General features: G+C 40.4%; 2 protein-coding genes across 2 annotated transcripts; one reads left to right on the top strand and one right to left on the bottom strand.

The window, feature by feature from the left end:
• The first annotated feature begins 10360 nt into the window (after positions 1 to 10360).
• On the top strand, positions 10361 to 11405 carry LOC138963639 (acanthoscurrin-2-like). The gene is made up of 2 exons (XM_070335520.1): positions 10361 to 10399; positions 11074 to 11405. Exon 2 carries the CDS (start codon positions 11080 to 11082, stop codon positions 11386 to 11388), a length of 309 nt encoding a protein of 102 aa, XP_070191621.1. The 5' UTR covers positions 10361 to 10399; positions 11074 to 11079; the 3' UTR covers positions 11389 to 11405.
• Positions 11406 to 16857: 5452 nt separating this feature from the next.
• LOC138963373 (acanthoscurrin-2-like) lies at positions 16858 to 17704 on the bottom strand. The gene is made up of 2 exons (XM_070335383.1): positions 17654 to 17704; positions 16858 to 17190 (listed from the first exon to the last, which is right to left on the bottom strand). Exon 2 carries the CDS (start codon positions 17182 to 17184, stop codon positions 16876 to 16878), a length of 309 nt encoding a protein of 102 aa, XP_070191484.1. The 5' UTR covers positions 17185 to 17190; positions 17654 to 17704; the 3' UTR covers positions 16858 to 16875.
• Positions 17705 to 22077: the final 4373 nt, after the last annotated feature.

Genomic DNA, 22077 nt, shown 5'->3' with positions numbered 1-22077 from the left:
GGGTACTGGTCGAAGCCCGGAAATGATTTTGTGATGTAAAAAGCTTTGTAAACAATAATAATTAGTCTTGGCAGTGTCAAGATCCATTTAACACCAGGTTTTTGCGTGTGTGAGTGCGTGCGCGCTTGTGCCTTGTAAGCTACGGTAGCGGACAACTATTCAGATTACATTCAAGTCTGTAAACAAATACTAAATTTATAGAGTTGTGTAGAGGCATTTATGATTGTCTAAAAACCGGGCTATACCACTCCATAACACACAGAGAGGCACCTAAAAAGACAAACAGACACAGATAGACGGACAAACACACACACATACACACACACACACACACACACACACACACACATACATACACACACACACACACACACACACACACACACACGCAGGCAGGCACACACACACACACACTCACACACACACAGACACACACGCACACACACACACACACACACACACACACACACACACACACACACACACACAATTAGGAGATGAAAGGATGAAAACTGTTGCACTTACCAAACGAAGTTGACTAAATTTTGGGTACAATATAAAGTGTCCCCAAGCTATGTAAATTGTACATTTTAAGTAGCCTCTGGACGTTTTAAGGGTGCTACCTATTGTTTCTTTGAGCCTTAAAAAACATTGTTGTCAAGAGTAAAAATATGGCCTTGTTGTAAATAGACAACTTGTCGTCCCTAAAACACAGACAATTTTTTTTTTATATAAATCCCACAAATGTAACCTCATGCAATCAGAGTTGTAAAAAGGTTATCGGATAGATGTACAAACTGATGGCACACAAACACTGGCAACTGAGAATAAATCTGAAGGTGAAACATCCATTGAGAAAACCAGGGATGATGAACTTGATACTTATGGTGACGTTTATGCATCTGACCTTTAGAAATACAATCTTGATCTTCAGAGTGTGAATTCGAAGTGTGATGTCGAAAATGGTGGTTTAAATATGATGGATTTGAAGCACATGCAGTTATCCTTTTTATTACATTGGGCTGTGAGACTGATATCCCGCAAAGTCACAGCTATGGGTCAAATAGCCGGGCAGGATAGGCTCGTCAACCCTGGCAGGCAGCTATCCTAAGAGAAGACCACTCTGAATTCAAAACGAGGGTAGAGGAGGCTCATCATCCATGGAAGGAGTGGAAATGTGTTCCAAAGTCAGTGTTTTCAATGTACGGCTCAAATTGTGAATGTTCTTATTCAAATGTTCATTTTCGGAGACTAAAAGGGAGTGAACTTGTCAAATCCAAATTTTGGACAATTGTTTTGAAAACCTGGTTTGATAACAACGTAGGCTTATGTATTGATGATACATTATTTAATCCGCTTTTATGGAATAACCAATGCTTTTCTTATGCCAGAAATGTACTGTATTTTGAAGATTGGGCAAGAAAGGGGCGGGGATATAGCTCAGTTGGTAGCGCGCTGGATTTGTATTCAGTTGGCCGCTGTCAGCGCGAGTTCGATCCCAGGTTCGGCGGAAATTTATTTCACAGAGTCAACTTTGTGTGCAGACTCTCTTCGGTGTCCGAACCACCCCCCGTGTATACTACATTGGGTGGGATCTTTAACGTGCACGCGTGTGTGTGTGCGCGCGTGTGTGTGTGTGTGTGTGTGTGTGTGTGTGTGTGTGTGTGTGTGTGTGAAGGAAATCACGAATAACACTGTAACAGGCACCTCCCAACGGTAAAACAGGCGGATGAGGAGCTCCCAACGGCTGTTTTAGCGGATGAAGATGCCCCATGTTTTGCTGCTTTCACAAGCGCCGGGTTGGAAAGACTCGTCAGCCCTGATAGGCAGCTTTCCTAGGAGTGTCTACGCATCACCGACAAATATGGTTGTGTCTACAAGATACAAGATACAAGATACAAGATATTTATTCACCAATTTTGCAAAAGGATTTCATCTTGGCACGGCACGGTAAAAATAAAATAAAAACCAACCAGACACATATGCAGACACACATCACCATGCATGCATACATACGTACATTACACTGTCATGCACACACAGACACAACTCACACACACACACACACACACACACACACACACACACACACACACACACAATTATTTACATTCTCACACATAACCAGCCACATATCTACATCACAAATTCACATCGTCGCCTTGTAAAGGTAAAAACCATATCAGTTTAAAAGGGGTGCCAGTAATATCAATACAACATTAGTGAATACTAGAACAATACCTAAAATTTATAATCCATTTAAAAGTAAGTAGTACACGTAATTATTATCATTTAGTCAGATCATCACATAAAATTATATATTCATGATCTAGCCAGTTAGACAGTTTAAAACAACAGTATTAACAGACTATCACAGATCTACTCAAGCACCTGAACCTAGAGTCGCATTGCACAAAACTACTACCATCACAGAACTACTCCAGCACCTAAAAAATAAGGACCATTCCACATATTTCCACTATCACAAGTTATGAGAACAGTAATGGAATGCAGTGAAAGGACTAAGTAACAAAAGAACCCCCCCCCCCCCCAATCCTATAACTACAGTATATTACAACGTCTTCACTACAGGAGTTGTCAGTACAGCATGGGGGATGAAGCTAGAGCGAAAGCGACTAGTTCTGGCTTTCAAAGCTCTGTAGCGCCTACCAGATGGAAGAGGCTCGAAGAAGTGGTTTGCCGGGTGGGAGGGGTCGCGAACAATCTTTCCTGCTTTTCGACCTGAGCGCAACTCAAAGATAGAGGCAACGGAAGGGAAGTCACAGCCCGCGATTTTGGAGGCTGTCCGCACAATGCTCTCCAGTAGCTGTTTCTCTTTCTCGAACGCTGAAGAAGAAAACTGACTGAAACAGGCAAAGTTTGTTGACCGGGAATAGTTGATGTTGTAAATCGCAACTAGGGTATTGTTACACTTTACCACTGTCCTTGGACATTGAGGGGTTGTCCAAGTAATCGGCCGGGAGGGAGAAAGCCCGGATAGTTGCGACAAGAAAGCACTTAACAGGTAAATAGAATAAGCATTCGAATATCGCTAGAGTGTTTATCGCATAAGTTGAATCGACTAAAACTGTAAACATAGCAGACATATATCTAAGACAAGATTTCCGCTATTTATATGTTGTGCAGTGCGTCGTATAACCGGTCTGAGAGGGAGATAGTGTCCAGATGACAAGTGTGAAGGATCTGAGAAGCCGCTGAAGTATCGTAACTCTAGACCAGCATAGCTGAAATTCGACGGGATTTCGCGAAGTTATTGCAAGGTTATGGTTGTCCGTATAGTTGGACCATAGAGGTCACAGGACGAAAGGAACTGAGTAGACCGAGGTCGCCAGTGGAAGGAATTAGTATTCAGATACATTTCCTAGTGAACGGCCATAGACGCTGTGTAATTCTGTGTATGAACAGAGTTAAAATATGTCTATTAGATCTTAATTATATAAGATATAATGAGTGTTTAGTAGGCAGAGCAGACGGTGATTTGAGTCTGCCGGAAGATGAACTGTTTTTTCTGACTACACACGAGCCGTGAGTCGATACCAGTAAATTAGATATCGTGTGCCTGTGAATTCACGGACTGTTTGTGTATTTCTCTACATAAGTGAAGGGTAGAGGGCTTTGTTAGTAAAATTGTGCACGGGATTGTAATCTCGCTTTGTCACGTTTTTGCATCCAAACCTGTGCGTACCCAATTTTTGAATACCTAACATTTATGTTCATGATTGTGTGTATTTGAGTGTATGTTTATTGTAACTGTAGAATACAGTGGAGGGAACCTACATTTGGAGTTGTGTTTGTTCCTGTATGATAGCGTACTAGCGCATTTGCATTCATTCACAGTGTATGTCTGTCTGTGTGTGTGTGTGGGGGGGGGGGGGTGTAAGAAAGATAGAGAGGGAGTATATGTGTATGTGTGTGTATAAATATGTGTGTGTATGTGTGTGTGTATATGTGTGTGTGTGTATGTATGTGTGTGTGTGTGTGTGTGTGCGTGTGTGTGTTTGTATGTGTTGTGTGTGTGTGTGTGTGTGTGTGTGTGTGTGTGTGTGTGAGTGTGTGTGTGTGTGTGTGTGTGTTCGTATGTGTGTGTGTGTGTGTGTGTGTTTATGAGTGTGTGTATGTGCAAGCATGCATACACACACACCCACACAAACACACACACACACACACACACACACACACACACACACACACACACACCACCTAACCCCCGCACTCTCTCAGACTGATCTGCACCTCTCTTGCTTCATTTGTCAGCGTTTCTCATTTGCACGGACACAGGCCACTTGATTGCAACGTTCAGTTCAATATTTGGATTTATTCAGTTCTTTCATAACAAACATACAAGCATTTTTCGACTTTCGCAAAGCAAGTTCACGCACATTCACGCTTCAGGGATCCTGAAACATACACACAAAAATGCATTTCGTTTTTGTTTACACATGCAGGGTCAGCATATTCATATTCATATAAAACAAACATGATCTAATGATCAAACAAAATGTTCAACATTGTGACTCTGTTTCACAAATCTCTCTCTCAAAGGTAAGGACACAGCAAAATGAGAAGAGAGAGAAAGAGTTTATAGTTTATAAAGCTTAGATTTTACACGTCTTTTGTATTGTAATGGAACAATATTTCTGACGCTTGGAAATACAATTGATGTCATGATTCATATTTCAAATGTCTGTTTTTTGGTTGTGAAGTCAATTGTCTTGTTACTTACTAAACCAGTATACAGCAGAAAGACCGACAGATAGAGGCACACAGAGCGGATGGCAAGTCGAACAGACAACCAGCTAACCAGCCTTCCAGCCAGAATTAGATACACAAACAGACACATAGGCAAACAGAGAAAAGTTCTAAAATGTGAATTTCTTACTTGAACAAGGATTTAACCGTAGTATTTTCCGAATCCACCACCAAAACCCATGCCGAGGCCCCTGCCGTATCCGATTCCACCGAATCCCATTCCAAGGCCGCCCAGTCCGTAGCCGCCCAGTCCGAAGCCTCCCAGTCCGTAGCCGCCCAGTCCGAAGCCGCCCAAGCCGCCCAGTCCGAAGCCGCCCAAGCCGATACCGCCCAGTCCGTAGCCACCCAAGCCCAAACCGCCCAGTCCGTAGCCCAGACCGACGGGAGAAGCAGAGGCGGCGGCCACCAGAGCGACAAGAACGAAAACGGCAAGACTGTTCATGTTGAACTGCACAAGAGAGCGTAAACAAATTAAATGAGTACATAAGAAAATACATACATAGGAGGTAAATGAATAAGAATATAGTCACTCATAATTTAAATATCTCCTTTACTCTGCACCACTCCACACAATAAAGGCTTGACAACTTTTAAAGCTTAAAACTGTTAATTTATGAAAACAATAAACAGTTCACAACCAGCCAGAATGTCTCATTTTTCATAAAATACAACATTTTCGGATTTTGGAATTTCAGAATTGTACCGAAAATGTGGTATATAAACGCATAACATAATTAGATAGAACGATGAGTAAATCAAATACTCAATCATACTTTGAGACAGTTACTACATAAATAAATCAAACCAAAAAAGTGCACAAATGAGTAAATAAACAAGTAAATGAAACAATAAATACAATAAAAAATAAATAAATGCGCAACTACAAAAATACATAAACTTAATTGTTTCTGTCTCTGTGGAAATGTACAACTACTGAAGAAAAGACAGCACAACAGGGTTTCAAAGGAAATACCAAATACTTTTCTGTGTGGTTGAAACATTTCGAGAGATTGTGTGTAAAATTGCCGCAAGCGAATGAATGATTATATGACGAAATTATTGTCTCATTTCGTCATATAATCATTCATTCGCTTGCGGCTTCGTGACAGGCGGAAGGAAAAATCAGCCAGATAATTTTTCGTTATTGTTTGTCTGTGCAATTACAAGACTGTTGGGTCGATATATTTGTGAATGTATTGTTTTGTCAATAACAAACGTTCCAACAACCTACCTTTCTTGTTTTTTGATTCTAAATTTTGGAACGTTGGCAGTCTCTTTGTTTTTGGATTTATTTAATGCATCAGATTAAAACATCAATACAGACTTTACAAATTGAAGAAGTTCCGAAGTAAATTACACGCTCACACGGACAACCAGACGCGTACTCACGATTTCAACGAGGAGTTAAGTGTTGAAGATGAGAAGATGATTGAAGCTGTGAATGCTCATCATTTTGCTCCTCTGCTTATATACACAATTTCCCTTAGTTACTTCCTCGTGCATTGCGCATCATCTGACACAACTGATGAGAGAGGAACATGTCCTACAAGGTAAGAATTGAGCAAGATGATGTCACATGATTCAGTACGACCCTTTAAAGGAGATATTTCTTACGCTATGCATCGCTCTAATCGAGGGTTAGAGGGGAGAGGGAGTGGACGAGAGACAGATAATTTAGAGAGAGAGAAAAGAGAGAGAGGGAGGGAGAGAGAGAGGGAGAGAGAGAGAGAGAGAGAGAGAGAGAGAGAGAGAGAGAGAGAGAGAGAGAGAGATAGAGATAGAGATGGATGGATAATTTATTTCATTAATCATTGTATTGATTGTTACAATTTCCAGATCAGACATGGAATCGATGCATATAATCGGAATATAAAGGGTACATGTACAATCAAAAAGTGCATGAAACACACAAAAACATTGTAATAAAGCAAACAATATAGAAAAGCACACACAACACACTCCACACACACACACAGGTACCAGTGCAAACACACACACACACACACACACACACACATACACATACACATACACACACACACACACACACGCACCCTAACACACACACACACACACACACACACACTCACACACACACACATACACACACACACATACACACACACACACACACACGCACGGCGCGCACACAAACACGCACATGTACGCACACATGTAATGCAAAATGTATACATCTGAAACAATCACTGAAGGCAATGAAACACGTACAGGAAATAACATTTCCTCAAGAACAAAAGAACGTCCGCACACACACACACACACACACACATACCCGCACGCACGCACGCACGCACACATACACGCACACACACACACAGACACACACACACACACACACACACACACACACACACACACACACACACACATGGGTTTCTCCTTCAGCAGTATCCGGGCAGAAGGGACAGTCACGACTGGTGTCAGAGTGAGAAAAACGATGGCGATGGGCATTAAATGGGGAGACCCCCAGTCTAAACCTGGACAAAGCAACTTTATAAATGCTTACATTAATCATATCTAAGTATTCTTTGTGCCCAATGCAGCGTTTGAAACTGTGGTAAAATTCAAGGCGTGTACTTTCTGACAGACGTGAAAACCATTCCTATGAAAACTGGTGCCTCAATGTCTCCTTCAGATCTTCCAGAAATAACATTTCATCTGCCACCCAAGCACACAACCAAACGAAACCATAATCAGACTTGCACAAAAGGTCTTTGACATGCGTGATCCAGTTTGTTTGCCTTCTGTCGTGATTGCTAAGAAGAGACAGATATGCCATCTTTGAAAGTCGAGAGCATGATTGTTTTAACAGCCGAAACCAGTATTACACACATTTGCGGCAGCATCAATGTATAGTGGATATCTTCCCAGCTCGCCGTATATCATATTGTTGAGAGATAAACCCACAAACAAACAACAACAAACAAAAAAAACAACAAAAAAAACGCCGACATCAAAATCAGGAGTGAACAAAAGTCAATGGTTTATTCCAACACTTCATTTTAACAGACATTTAAGAATGTATTCTTTGTATGTTTGTGCAAGCAAACGTCTTTCCAAAATAGTATCGTAACAAAATGTTTTAAATAATTACTCTTTATGCGAAAGACATGTTTTTTTCTCTCTCAGAAGAGGTTTTTTTCTCATTTGCTCTGTATGACTGTGTATTGCTCCCCTGCTCTCCCTTTCTCTTTCTCCCTCTCTCTTTCTCTCTCTCTCTCTCTCTCTCTCTCTCTCTCTCTCTCTCTCTTTCTCTCTCTCTCTCTCTCTCTCTCTCTCTTTCTCTCTCTCTCTCTCTCTCTCTCTCTCTCTCTCTCTCTCTCTCTCTCTCTCTTTCTCTCTCTCTTTCTCTCTCTCTCCCTCTATCTCTGTCTGTCTCTGTCTCTCCCTCTGTCTCTGTCTCTCTCTTTCTCTGTCTGTGTCTGTCTGTCTGTCTGTCTGTCTGTCTGTCTCTCTCTCTCTCTCTCTCTCTCTCTCTCTCTCTCTCTCTCCCTCCCCCCCCCTTTCTGCATTCTGGTTACCAGTCCTTAGATTGCATGTCTGTCCAAAACACTCCGAGAAAGCATTAATGCACTACTGAATTGGTCAGAGTTTAACTGTATGTCGCTTAACCATATCAAAACAAAATAGATGCTCATAACCACACAACAGAATTGACAAAATCTTTCATCGAGCATTCCGCTCCTTTATATTAAAAATCAACTATAGGAAGAAGTGGCCAACCATAAAGTCATTGGTGTAATGATTGATAATAATTTGTCATGGACTGACCACATTGAATATATCTGGATAAGTTATCAAAAATTAAAAACTTCTTGAAAATTCACTCGCGAAAGATTTTTTTCACAATCACATTTTGTCATATGTTGACTATGCATCCACTGTATGGGATTGTGCAAGTGCTGATGTATTAAAACCTTTAACTAGTCTCTACAGAAGAGCAGATAAGCTAATTATGTTAAAAATTCACATATTCCATTTGCATCTGATTGTAAAAATGTGTAAGTATTACCATTGCAAAAAAAGAGTAATGTATATGTGACAGGGGAGGCTACCGCTCCTTTCACAGCAGACTCTGCACCCGAGTTGTTGGCCTTTAAGTCAACACCTCTGGATTGTGGAATTCTGTTTGTGATGGGGTCTGGTGGTTTCCGATTGTCTGTATGTTCATGGAAACCTTCGGGTTTGCATAACAGTTTTTATAGGGTTAAGAAATTAGCCCTAACATTTTCAATCCTGTTTGATTGCACTTCGCCTCCCGAGGTGATCGTAGTGTTTCGGCACTCGGTTACATCTGGCGCTTGCGAGCAGGGATGGGACTTGGCATGATATGTTCAGGTAATGGCATAATATGACCACTGAACATTTTCGTGCTGTTCCCATTCTGCGAACTTGGGATGGACAGTGGTCCCCCGGTTCGGAACTTCCGGACGAAGTTCATTCAAACGGGGGCGATTGTGACAGGGGAGGCTACCGCTCCTTTCACAGCAGACTCTGCACCGAGTTGTTGGCCTTTAAAGTCAAGACCTCTGGATTGTGGAATTCTGTTTGTGATGGGGTTTGGTGGTTTCCGATTGTCTGTATGCTCATGGAAACCTTGGGGTTTGCATAACAGTTTTTATAGGGTTAAGAAAATAGCCCTAACATTTTAAATCCTGTTTGAATGCACTTCGCCTCCCGAGGTGATCGTAGTGTTACGGCACTCGGTTACATATAATAAAGGTGTTATGATGCACAAAGTAACGTCAGGAAATGCACCAAAGACATTACATGATAATTTTATTTTGAACCAGAACAGATTGAAAATCATAACACTGACTCCACGTATTGACCTTTTCAAATCAAGCTTCGCCTTCTTTTTTCAGGTCCTGTGGAACTCACTAGCACTGCCAATTTGTCTTAAACATAAAGCAAACACACACAGCTTCAAAGAACATTACATGTCACACATAACGCAAAATAAAATGTGATGAATGTGTTCCTCAATTCATTTTAACTTTCTGACAATTTAATCAAAATGCTGTGAAGTGTGTTTTCATATTTTTATCTGCATGTACAGTTATGGTATGTAAAGTTTGCTTTGATAGTTCTTTGATTATATTTGTCTGTTATAGTTGACCCTATCTTACGGCAAGGGCTGGATGGAAAAAAAGCATATGTTCTTGCTTACCTATTACCCTCGATAATACAAATGTGTCTGATCTTCTCTCTCTCTCTCTCTCTCTCTCTCTCTCTCTCTCTCTCTCTCTCTCTCTCTCTCTCTCTCTCTCTCTCTCTCTCTCTCTCTCTCTCTCTCTCTCTATCTCTCTCTCTCTCTCTCTTATCTTTCTCTGTTCCTTTCCCTCTCCCCTTTTACCCTCGATTAGAGCGATGCATAGCGTAAGAAATATCTCCTTTAAAGGGTCGTACTGAATCATGTGACATCATCTTGCTCAATTCTTACCTTGTAGGACATGTTCCTCTCTCATCAGTTGCGTCAGATGATGCGCAATGCACGAGGAAGTAACTAAGGAAAATTGTGTATATAAGCAGAGGAGCAAAATGATGAGCATTCACAGCTTCAATCATCTTCTCATCTTCAACACTCAACTCTTCGTTGAAATCACAGGTGAGTAAGCGTCCATTTGTCCGTGTGAGCGTGTACTTTACTTCGGAACTTCTTCAATGTGTAAAGTCTGTGTTGATGTTTTAATCTGATGCATTTAAGTAACAAAAAATGGTTTAAAATCTTTTCAGAACAATTTTCAATTCAATATTTTGTATCGGCGTTTTAATCTGGTGCAACGAAATAATAATAATGAGACAAAAATGGAGAAAGAAAACACAAACAAACAAAAACTAAGACGAACATATGGAATATAAAAAAAATTGCTCACAACGAAATGGCTTGTAAATCTAAAATCAATGTTCTTACGTGAAAGCATTCTAATACAGCATAACAGAAGAACTGAAAAGACACATGAGCGAACTGGACTAATAATATTTATCTTATACGAAAATAGGGTGAAAGTACGTGTTTTTCCTGCGTTTGATTTAAAAAAAAGTATTCCTTTACTATTTTCAGCTCCTGTGTCGATGTTAAAGTTATCTGTGTATTTCAAAGTTTGCGAGAGAAAATATACAGTTACTGTTTTAAGCTTTAAAAGTTGTCAAGCCTTTATTGTGTGGAATGGTGCAGAGTAAAGGAGATATTTGAATTATGTGTGATATTCTTATTCATTTACCTCCTATGTATGTATTTTCTTATGTACTCATTTAATTTGTTTACGCTCTCTTGTGCAGTTCAACATGAACAGTCTTGCCGTTTTCGTTCTTGTCGCTCTGGTGGCCGCCGCCTCTGCTTCTCCCGTCGGTCTGGGCTACGGACTGGGCGGTTTGGGCTTGGGTGGCTACGGACTGGGCGGTATTGGCTTGGGTGGCTTGGGTGGCTTTGGACTGGGCGGCTTGGGCGGCTTCGGAATGGGCGGCTACGGACTGGGAGGCTTCGGACTTGGCGGATACGGACTGGGCGGCCTTAGAATGGGATTCGGTGGAATCGGATACGGCAGGGGACTCGGCATGGGTTTTGGCGGCGGATTCGGAAAATACTACGGTTGAGCTTTACCTTGTGCATATATAGGTAAGAAGAACGCTGAAAGAATGTTTCGAGTTGATACACTTTACATGTCATGTGTATGACTTCTGAGGTTTTATTTGTGTGTTCGTAACTATCAGTCGGGTTTTGTTTTACCAGTGACGATTTATATGTGAGGAAAATATCTAGCTGTTTCTGTATGTCAGTCTGTCTGTCTCTGTTTCTCTGGCTCCGTCTGTACGTCTGGTTCTCCCTGTTTGTATCTATCTTTATTCTTATATAATTATATGTTTCACTCTCATTTACCCTCTCTCTGCGTCAGTGCGTGTCTGCGTGTGTGGTGTGTATGTGCGTGTGCGTGTTTGTATGGGTATAATTATGTGAGTGTCTCCGTCTCTCTGTCTTTGTCTCTTCCCCTCTCTCTTTATCCTTCTCTCTCTCTCCATCCCCTCACTTTCCTCCCTCTTTCTTCTCTCTCTCTATGTCTGTTTGTGTATCTAATTCTGGCTGGCAGGTTGGTTGCCGGTGTGACGTTTTCATCTTTCGCCGTGTTGATATTTCGCGGCTTCGGGCTCGGCCCGCGGCCTCGTTGATCTAGTATAAACTCTAAACTGAACAAAAAAAACACCCTTCGATAGTACTGATGAGCGACCTTGTGTACCTTACATTCATGGGGCCAAATTTGTGCAACCAATTTGTTTTATTTAACTTAGAAATTTGATTCATCCTAAAATGTTTTCCTTCTTACTCAAGGGACGTAACCACTCAGTACACGTTTTCGAAGAATTCGATTTTGGGGGTGAAATCTATTAAATTTTACCACCAATTTTCTTCACGTGCAAGAAACTGACATGCTTTTCGTCCATAAATAATTTCACTTCTTAATTTTACCAGGAAACAACATTTCAGTCTTGAGTATTATGTCGAGGGGGAAATATGTACACAGGCGAAAGATGAAATCGTGACACCGGGCTGGTTGTCCGACTAGCCTTCCGCTCTGCCTGCCTCTATCTGTCGGTCTTTCTGTTTTATACTGGTTTAGTAAGTATCAAGACAATTGACTTCACAACAAAAAAACAGACATTTGAAATATGACTCATGACATCAATTGCATTTCCAAGCGTCACGAATACTTTTTCTTTACAATACAAAAGACGTGTAAACTCAAAGCTTTATAAACTATAAACTCTTTCTCTCTCTTCTTATATTGCTGTGTCCTTAACTTTGAGAGAGAGATTTGTGAGCAAGAGAGTCACGATGTTGCCAGTTGGTCATTTTGTTTGATCATTAGATCATGTTTGTTTTATATGAATATGAATATGCTGACCCTGCATGTGTATAAAAAAAAACCATCTAAATGCATATTTGTTTGTCTGTTTCAGGATCCTTGCAGCGTGAATTTGCGTGAACTTGCTTTGCGAAAGTCGACAAATGGTTGTATGTTTGTTATGAAACAACTGAATAAATCCAAATATTGAAGTGAACGCTGTAATCAAGTGGCCTGTGTCCGTGCGAAAAAGAAACAAACACACACACACACACACACACACACACACACACACACACACACACTCACACACACACACACACACACAAATACACATACACACACACATATATATACACACACACACACATATATATATATATATGTTTATACACACACATACACACACACTCTCTCTCTATCTCTCTTACACACACACACACACACACACACACACACACACACACACACACACACACACACACACACACACACACACATTGAATCGCGCGCGTGCACAGACGAAGAAAGTGAATACACAACACAATTAAACAATAACAATAGTCCATAGTTGTAATCGGTGTCCAAAAATGTTTTCACATCCTCACTATACCTCATTTAAAGTGTAGTTTTGTTTCCCCTGAAATGGACAATATCCATGAATAGCCTATAAGACATGTTATCTTTCATGCATTTCATGACTCAGGGCATAAGTTCCACCAAGTACTTAAGGACAGACTAGTGTATATAAATCTCGGGTCAGATTCATTTAAAATATTGTGCATAAGTTCCTTCAAGCAATATGCAGACATCCCTGAAAAGAAAAGCTAGGGGAGGTCATACCATTTTTTTATGATTTTTTTGGGAGAAGTCGGATGAGATTTTCTCCAAAACACTGGAATGGGATCGTCATTGTCATTTAAGCCGTACAAAATTAGAACAAATCATAAACTTAGAGTATAAGCGTGCGAACACAAGAACCCCAAGTCAAATCAATGCCACAATTGAGCACAGATAGGTTCATCATATTCAGTATCCTAACCACAAGAAAATCACGTTTTATCATACGGATTTCTCAAAATTTGTTTCTGCCCCAACCCAACTCCTACGTCCTGACAGACAAAAATGAACAAAAAGTGAGATTGTCAATTTATTGTGTTGTTCATTTGAAATTGTTTGTTAGTGTTGTTCTCAGAAATGCAACCAGTTTTTGTGATATGAAACCCTGGGAACCACTTGATCAGGCGTGCATGCATTTTGTGTTCACATGGTGACGATAAGCTCTTGGCAGAGAAACAAGTACCCACAAGAGAGTAGTTCAAGGTTTACGCCCTCACGGCAAAGCTATTGGGGGCATTATTCCCCGATTTCACCCCGACTTTAGATGAGATACACAAGTGTATGCGTGTTTAGGTGGTATCAGCCATCTGCACTTATGGCAGAATGACCGAGGTCTTTTACGTGTCACCGTGGTAAACACGGAAGTGGGACATGGATACAATATCAGGGTCTGCACATGAGAATGACCCGTGTCCATCCCGGCCCGGATTCGAACCCGCGACCCCAGGATCACAAGTCCTGTGCTCTAAAGTAAGGGAAGTAACTCCTTGTAGAAATAATTCAAATGACGTCAAAAAGGAGGGGAAGTAACTTGAATTATTCCCCCCTCTGTTTCTTTCTCTCTGTAAACTTGTAGGGCTAGTTATTTTTCGGTAACTTACCCAACAACCAAAATCACTTACCCAACAACGGGCCTGAATCCTCGATAGCTCATGGGTAGAGACTGTACACATTGTGGATCTACTTTTTGTGACTCAAAAGTTCAAAACACTCTAATGTACAAAATATACATTTCTGGAGCAAACAATACAACCATACCGCATTTTAAACCAGCAACTACAGGCTTGAACACATGAATCTCAATATAAAATCCATGAGTTTGGTTGTTTTCTGAATTCAGATCTGCAGTGCACAATCGTTTATCGCTAGCAAGATTCCAAGGAAAAGTAACTCTCATACTTTGTCTAGCGACACGAGTAGTTCCCCTTCCAGATTTCGGCTGCATCGACAAGACTGCAATCCGACGGTCAGTTTTCAACAATATTTCATTTTATAAACAGATCACACGCAATCAATTGCAAACATTTAATCAACTTAAAGAACATGCAGCGGTTTCATACACTATTTTGCACCAGAAAACTGAACTTCATACAGTTTTTAACGTTGGAACACGGGTGTAAAACTTCGTCTGCTAGTCACATTCGAGGAAAGAACATTTCCTGAGCGATACCAAAACATGAACAGAACACACACTATCTGCCTTTACCGCCACAGCAGAATGACAACATAACTGTGTACTTGATTTTAGTTCAAAACATGGAAACTGACAAGAAGTGTTAACAGAATTGAATGATTTGCGAGGAACTATGCAACCGCGCATTAATCGATCGCCTGCGCAGGGGAATATGATTCGATCAAATTTTCGCACAAAAACTCCTCTTTTTTTTTAATAACTAAAGAAAGGAGGAATAAAGTGGTTACATACCTCGTCTCAGTGATTATCAAAAATAATGGTCTGAAGCTCGCATTTTTCATGATCCGCAAACTTCGACCATTATTTTTGATAATCACTGAGACTCGGCATGTAACCTCTACTTCACACTCTACTCTTAAGATAAAGATTGTTTTTGTAAAGGTCAGATGCATAAACGTCACCACAAGTATCAAGTTCCTCATCCCTGGTTTTCTCAAACACCTTCAGGTTTATTCTCAGTTTTACAACTCTGATTGTATGAGGTTACATTCGTGGGATTTATAAAAAAAAATGTCTGTGTTTTCGCGACAAGTTGTATATTTACAACAAGGCCATTTTTCTACTCATGACAACAATGTGTTTTAAGGCTCAAAGAAACAATAGGTAGCACCCTTAAAACGTCCAGAGGCTGCTTATAATGTACAATCTACATAGCTTATAGGACATTATATATTGTAACCAACATTTAATCAACTTTGTTTGGTAAGTGCAAAAGTTTCATCCTTTCATCTCGTAACTTTAATTTTCATGTACTGATACAGATATCGCTCACTTGTGCCAATCAGTAAATTGTGCCAACGTACTTTAAAAGCGAAGTCACAACACAGACATTTGTACTCGTTTGTGCGTGTGTTTGTGTGTGTATGTGTGTGCGTGTGTGTGTGTGTGTGTGTGTGTGTGTGTGTGTGTGTGTGTGTGTGTGTGTGTGTGTGTGTGTGTGTGTGTGTGTGTGTGTGTCAGACAGAGAGACAGACAGGCAGACCGAAAGATAGGAGAGATGGACAGACAGACAGAATATCACGTAGTCGAAAATCAAATAGAGAGCCAAACGGACAGGAACAATCATACTGTGATTCTCTCTCTCTCTCTCTCTCTCTCTCTCTCTCTCTCTCTCTCTCTCTCTCTCTCTCTCTCTCTCTCTCTCTCTCTCTCTCTCTCTCTCTCTGTCTCTCTCTCTCTCTCTCTCTCTCTCTCTCCCTGTCTTTCTCACAGCAGTGGAAACAAGTACAAATAGAATACATATCATATTTCATTTTCATTTTATTTTTATTGCAGACAGCACCCAACGTGGGACATTTGGGTTAAACAGTATCACAGTGAAGAAGAGGAAAATAGCCCAGGACCTGAAACAAAAGAAATCATAATTCCTGCAGATGTGCGAACAATGGAACACATTGACACATGTTTTGTTTTGGTTTTTTAGTGTTAAAATACGGGGAAGTGAAAGAGACAGAGATGGAGAGAGAGAGGAAGGGTATAGAGAGAAAGTGGAGGGAAGGGGCAGACAGATATCCATAGAAAGAGATAGAGATAGAAGAAAGAGAACGAGAGAGAGAGAGAAGATAGAGGGAGGACAGTGAGGAGGGGATGGAGAGAGAGAGAAGGATAAAGAGAGAGGGAGAGAGACAAAGACAGAGAGACGGAGACACGCACATATACCCATACAAACACGCACATGTGAGACATACAAATAAGTATAAAGATAGATAACTTACAGGAAGAATCAGACGTACAGACGGAGCCAGAGAGACAGAGACAGAGTGACTGACAGACAGAAACAGCTAGATATTTTTCTCACACATAAATCGTCACAGGTAAAACACACAAAAAACGACCGATAATTACCTCAGAAGTCATACACATGTAAAGTGTATGAGCTCGAAACATTCTTTCAGCGTTCTACTTACCTATATATGCACAAGTTAAAGCTCAACCGTAGTATTTTCCGAATCCGCCGCCAAAACCCATGCCGAGGCCCTTGCCGTATCCGATTCCACCGAATCCCATTCTAAGGCCGCCCAGTCCGTAGCCGCCCAGTCCGAAGCCCCCCAGTCCGTAGCCGCCCATTCCGAAGCCGCCCAAGCCGCCCAGTCCGAAGCCGCCCAAGCCGCCCAAGCCGATGCCGCCCAGTCCGTAGCCACCCAAGCCCATACCACCCAGTCCGTAGCCCAGACCGACGGGAGAAGCAGAGGCGGCGGCCACCAGAGCGACCAGGACGATGACGGCAAGACTGTTCATGTTGAACTGCAACACAAGTAAATGGTGCAAAAAAATGCTATAATGTATGTGTGCATTTTCTTGATTTAATGTTTGTAGACTGAGGAGGTAGCAGAGCAAATTACATCATTACATTTAAGACTTATTCCAGTGAGAGTTTTGCAGACTATTTCACTGTAGTCACTTTTGTTTCTTTGCCTATCCTGCATGGTTATGTGAATTCCACAGCAAAAGCGGCTGAAAGTAAGAGATGTTAACCTGATGTAAAACTGCACAATATTGGCATTAAACGCGCACATATCGATCTGCATTCAACTAAATGGTTGTAATATCCACGCTTTAATCGGAGTAACACAACACAAACTAGATTTCTTAAACAAATGATAGAGAGAGAGAGAGAGAGAGAGAGAGAGAGAGAGAGAGAGAGAGAGAGAGAGAGAGAGAGAGAGAGAGAGAGACAGCCAACCAGAGACACACACAGACTACTTACCTTTGGATGCTGGACACTGGAGTGTTGACCTGTGAAGGTGAGAGTCAGTGAGTTGTGAATGGTCAAGGAATAGCCTACCCCTTATATACTGCTCATATCGTCCCATCACTTCCTCTAATACTGTCACACTGATGATGCAGCGAATGCAGAGCATGCATTTCTGACAAATCGCGTAATGTCCAGTTATGTGTATTAGGTGTCACTCTTTCGTCAATGACCGGAGTAAACAGATTCACTAAAATCGTGACACCGCAACATTTATGATCATTTTCTTCTCAGACTAACAATATTCTGTTTGACGGATTTGATATTGCCCCTTGCCTCTGCCTATCAAACACCGCAGCCATTGTATGAAAAAAGACTAGTTCAAAAGGCTGGAGTGATTGCGAATGACAAAAAAACATCACGTACATGGAACTGAATGTGGTTTTGTGCATACATCCTACGGTTTAACGATGAGAGTACGTGATGTTATTTACTAATAATTTCATTAGTTAGTATATGTATTATAATTATTTAAATGCGCATAACCATGTCGTTTTTAGCAACACCACTATAATTTCTCATTCTTGTGAAAATAAAGTGAGTATGATGTGATTTGACGGAAATCACGTACAGACACACACGCAGACACACGCAAACACACATTGACACACAGACAGACAGTGACTGACACTCACGCACACACACACACACACAACAACATCACCACCACCACCACCTCCACCACCACCAACACTGAACAACAACAACAACAACAAAAACAGCAACAAGCAAACAGACAAACAAACAAACAAAAACACAAACAGACAGAAACACAAACAAACAAACACACGTATGCATATCCTACAAGGAAGACGTTTTTACTCTTTCGTCTCTGACTCGAGTAAACAGAACTGGCTTCATGATCACCATTGCTTCAGGGCACAAATTTGATGTTCCTCCCTCATATTACATGATTTTGTTTGATGAATGTGTTACTAATTGTCGCTACCACCTTTCCCCTTTCCACCACCACTACATGCACACTCCCACTCGTACTCACGTCAACCGAATAATTATATTATCCCCTCAGCCCTCTCACCCCCCCCCCCCCCCCCCTCGCCCACCACTGCACCACTTCCGAAACAACTCCAACTGCACTTTGAATAAGAGAAGAAATAGTAAATAATGCAAATAAGTCACATCATATAAAGGAAAGGTTTATTTATTACCACTTTTTTTCTGATAGGCGTGCACACAAAAATACATAACTTATAGCCACAACGCGACATAGTCAAACAGACAAATAACAATATGCATGTCATGGGCGCTTGTGCAAGCATGTGTGTGTGCGCGCGCGTGTGTGTGTGTGTGTGTGTGTATGTGTGTGCCTGTGTGTGTGTGTGTGTGTGTGTGTGTGTGTGTGTGTGTGTGTGTGTAAGTTAATGCCTGCCTGTCCGTCTGTCTGTCTGTCTGTCTGCCTGTCTGGATGTATGTGTTTATGTTTGTTTAAATCAACTTTACAGATACGATTTTCTTTTACAACATATCGAGAAAAAGAAAAAAAAGTAACTTACACAACATTAATACAGTACCACATTTCTTGCGAGAGTAATCACATTTCAGATTTTCATTCTGCAACTGCTCGCAAATCGTGTGTTGTTCATTCATTTGTCGGGTTGGTCTACTGACACCATCTTTCCGCCACAGCGTTGTTTTTCGAAGCAATCAAAGTTGACAGATGCATAGGGAACAAAAAAGTGACTACAAAACAAAAAAATACAGTACGGCATTTCCTGCGAGAGTACATACATTTCAGATTTGTATCCCTTCAACTGTTTGCAAATCGTGTGTTAATTGTTTATTCATTTGTCCGGTTGGTTTACTGGCACCAACTTTCCGTCGCCACAGCGTTGTTTTTCGAAGCAATCAAAGTTGACAGATGCCTGCCTACTTTTTGTGCAGAGTTGGTACTTTCTGATGAAATAATTTCGTAACTGATACCAGTGTCATTTTCCGAAATAATTAAGCAAAAAATGGACTAATCGGCACAGGAAGCAGCCAGGCTGTGGATTGTCCATGTGTGTTCAAGTGGGAGGATGCTCTTATCACACTGAAAATCGTGGGCAGATCTGTAATGAACTTCTTCATTTCCTTGGAACAAAAATATGTGATGAATTTCCTCTTCTTCTCCTTCGTCAGAAAATCAGCGATAAACTTTTCCTTCTTCTCCTTCGTCAGAAAATCAGCGATAAACTTTTCCTTCTTCTCCTTCGTCAGAAAATCAGCGATAAACTTTTCCTTCTTCTCCTTCGTCAGAAAATCAGCGATAAACTTTTCCTTCTTCTCCTTCGTCAGAAAATCAGCGATAAACTTGTCCTTCTTCTCGTTCGACTGAGAATCTGCGATGAACTTCTCCTTCCGCATGTTTGTCAGAAAGTCTGTGTTTCACTTAACCTTCTTCTTGTTCGTCAGAGAATTGTGACAAACATCTACTTCTCCTTGTCCGTCAGAAAATCTGTGATAAATTTCTCCTTCTTTTGGTTTGTCAGATAATCTGTGATGAACTTCTCCTTCTCGTTGTAAAGTTATTTGTTGATTCCAATACTTCTTATTCTCTCCGGTGCCAGTAGATTGGATCTGCATAAATCTCACTCATTTACTTTTTTCTTTTTTTCCCCGTAACGATGTATATAAGAACAAGGTCTCTACTCTTATAGCCATAGGAGATAAGTCCTTCTCTATTAGGGCGGGGACCAGATGCGAAAGATGAGGGACGGTATGCAGGAGTAGATGTTAACTAAAGCCTCTGACGTCAACTCTTGCACAGCCGCCCAGAGCGTTGCATTTTTGCTTAACCTCAGAACTGATTAAATTAAAGAATGAACTTGTCTTGCTTTATCTTATTGTTTGTATTTGAAACGCTTGATTTTCTTTCTTTCTTAGATCTTGTCACTGTGGCTCTGCGTCTGCCTCCAATGATACTGGAAGTCGTAGCTAACGAAGGCGGTGCACGCACGCGCACACACACACACACACACACACACACACAAACAAAAAATACACACACACGCACTGACACGCACGCACGCACGAACGAACGCACGAAATGGCATGTTATTGAAACAATTACCAATGATTGCCTCGCCTGTGTCTTCTGAGCGAGTTTCTTGAAAAATTTCCAAGACTAATAAGTATATTATCTGTATCCTCAGTATTTGTCTGTCTGTCTACTCAACAGACCGCTAGGTGAATGTAACGTTTTGTCAGAAATAAAACGTTCCAGTCACATACCATCCTTGTTTTATTGATTTATGGTTTGCCAGACAGCAAGTTGCAGCGTGTTGTTAATGATATATGATGACCAGTGTAGTCTCATCCTTGTTAGTTAGAGGAAGTTGATGAATATTTGTCTTTGCTCTTAATTCACATGAGACAAGTAAAAAAATAGTAAGAAAACGTACAAGATATGGCTGAATAAAGGAACAAATACGGTAACCGACCTAATTACTGACGAGAACGGTTAGTAGAACATATTATCAGATATATGATTTGATGAATAAACAACCTTGTCTGTTTGTGTGATTGTTTGTTTGTTTGTTTGTTTGTTTCTTGTGTGTGTGTTTGTTTGTTTGACTTGTTTTGTTTGTTTGCTTGCTTTGTATTGTTCTTTCTTTCGTAAATTCTTTCTTTCTTGCTTGCTTTGTATTGTTCTTTCTTTCTTAAATTCATTCTTTCTTGCTTGCTTTGTATTGTTCTTTCTTTCTTAAATTCATTCTTTCTTGCTTGCTTTGTATTGTTCTTTCTTTCTTAAATTCATTCTTTCTTGCTTGCTTTGTATTGTTCTTTCTTTCTTAAATTCTTTCTTTCTTGCTTGCTTTGTATTGTTCTTTCTTTCTTAAATTCATTCTTTCTTGCTTGCTTTGTATTGTTCTTTCTTTCGTAAATTCTTTCTTTCTTGCTTGCTTTGTATTGTTCTTTCTTTCTTAAATTCATTCTTTCTTGCTTGCTTTGTATTGTTCTTTCTTTCTTAAATTTTTTCTTTCTTGCTTGCTTTGTATTGTTCTTTCTTTCTTAAATTCATTCTTTCTTGCTTGCTTTGTATTGTTCTTTCTTTCGTAAATTCTTTCTTTCTTGCTTGCTTTGTATTGTTCTTTCTTTCTTAAATTCATTCTTTCTTGCTTGCTTTGTATTGTTCTTTCTTTCTTAAATTTTTTCTTTCTTGCTTGCTTTGTATTGTTCTTTCTTTCTTAAATTCATTCTTTCTTGCTTGCTTTGTATTGTTCTTTCTTTCGTAAATTCTTTCTTTCTTGCTTGCTTTGTATTGTTCTTTCTTTCTTAAATTCATTCTTTCTTGCTTGCTTTGTATTGTTCTTTCTTTCTTAAATTTTTTCTTTCTTGCTTGCTTTGTATTGTTCTTTCTTTCTTAAATTCATTCTTTC

Source organism: Littorina saxatilis, linkage group LG1 (assembly GCF_037325665.1).
Source record: "Littorina saxatilis isolate snail1 linkage group LG1, US_GU_Lsax_2.0, whole genome shotgun sequence".
Lineage (NCBI taxonomy): Eukaryota > Metazoa > Mollusca > Gastropoda > Littorinimorpha > Littorinidae > Littorina > Littorina saxatilis.
Note: the sequence above shows the minus strand (reverse complement) of the source record. Positions and strands in the feature narration are given on the sequence as shown.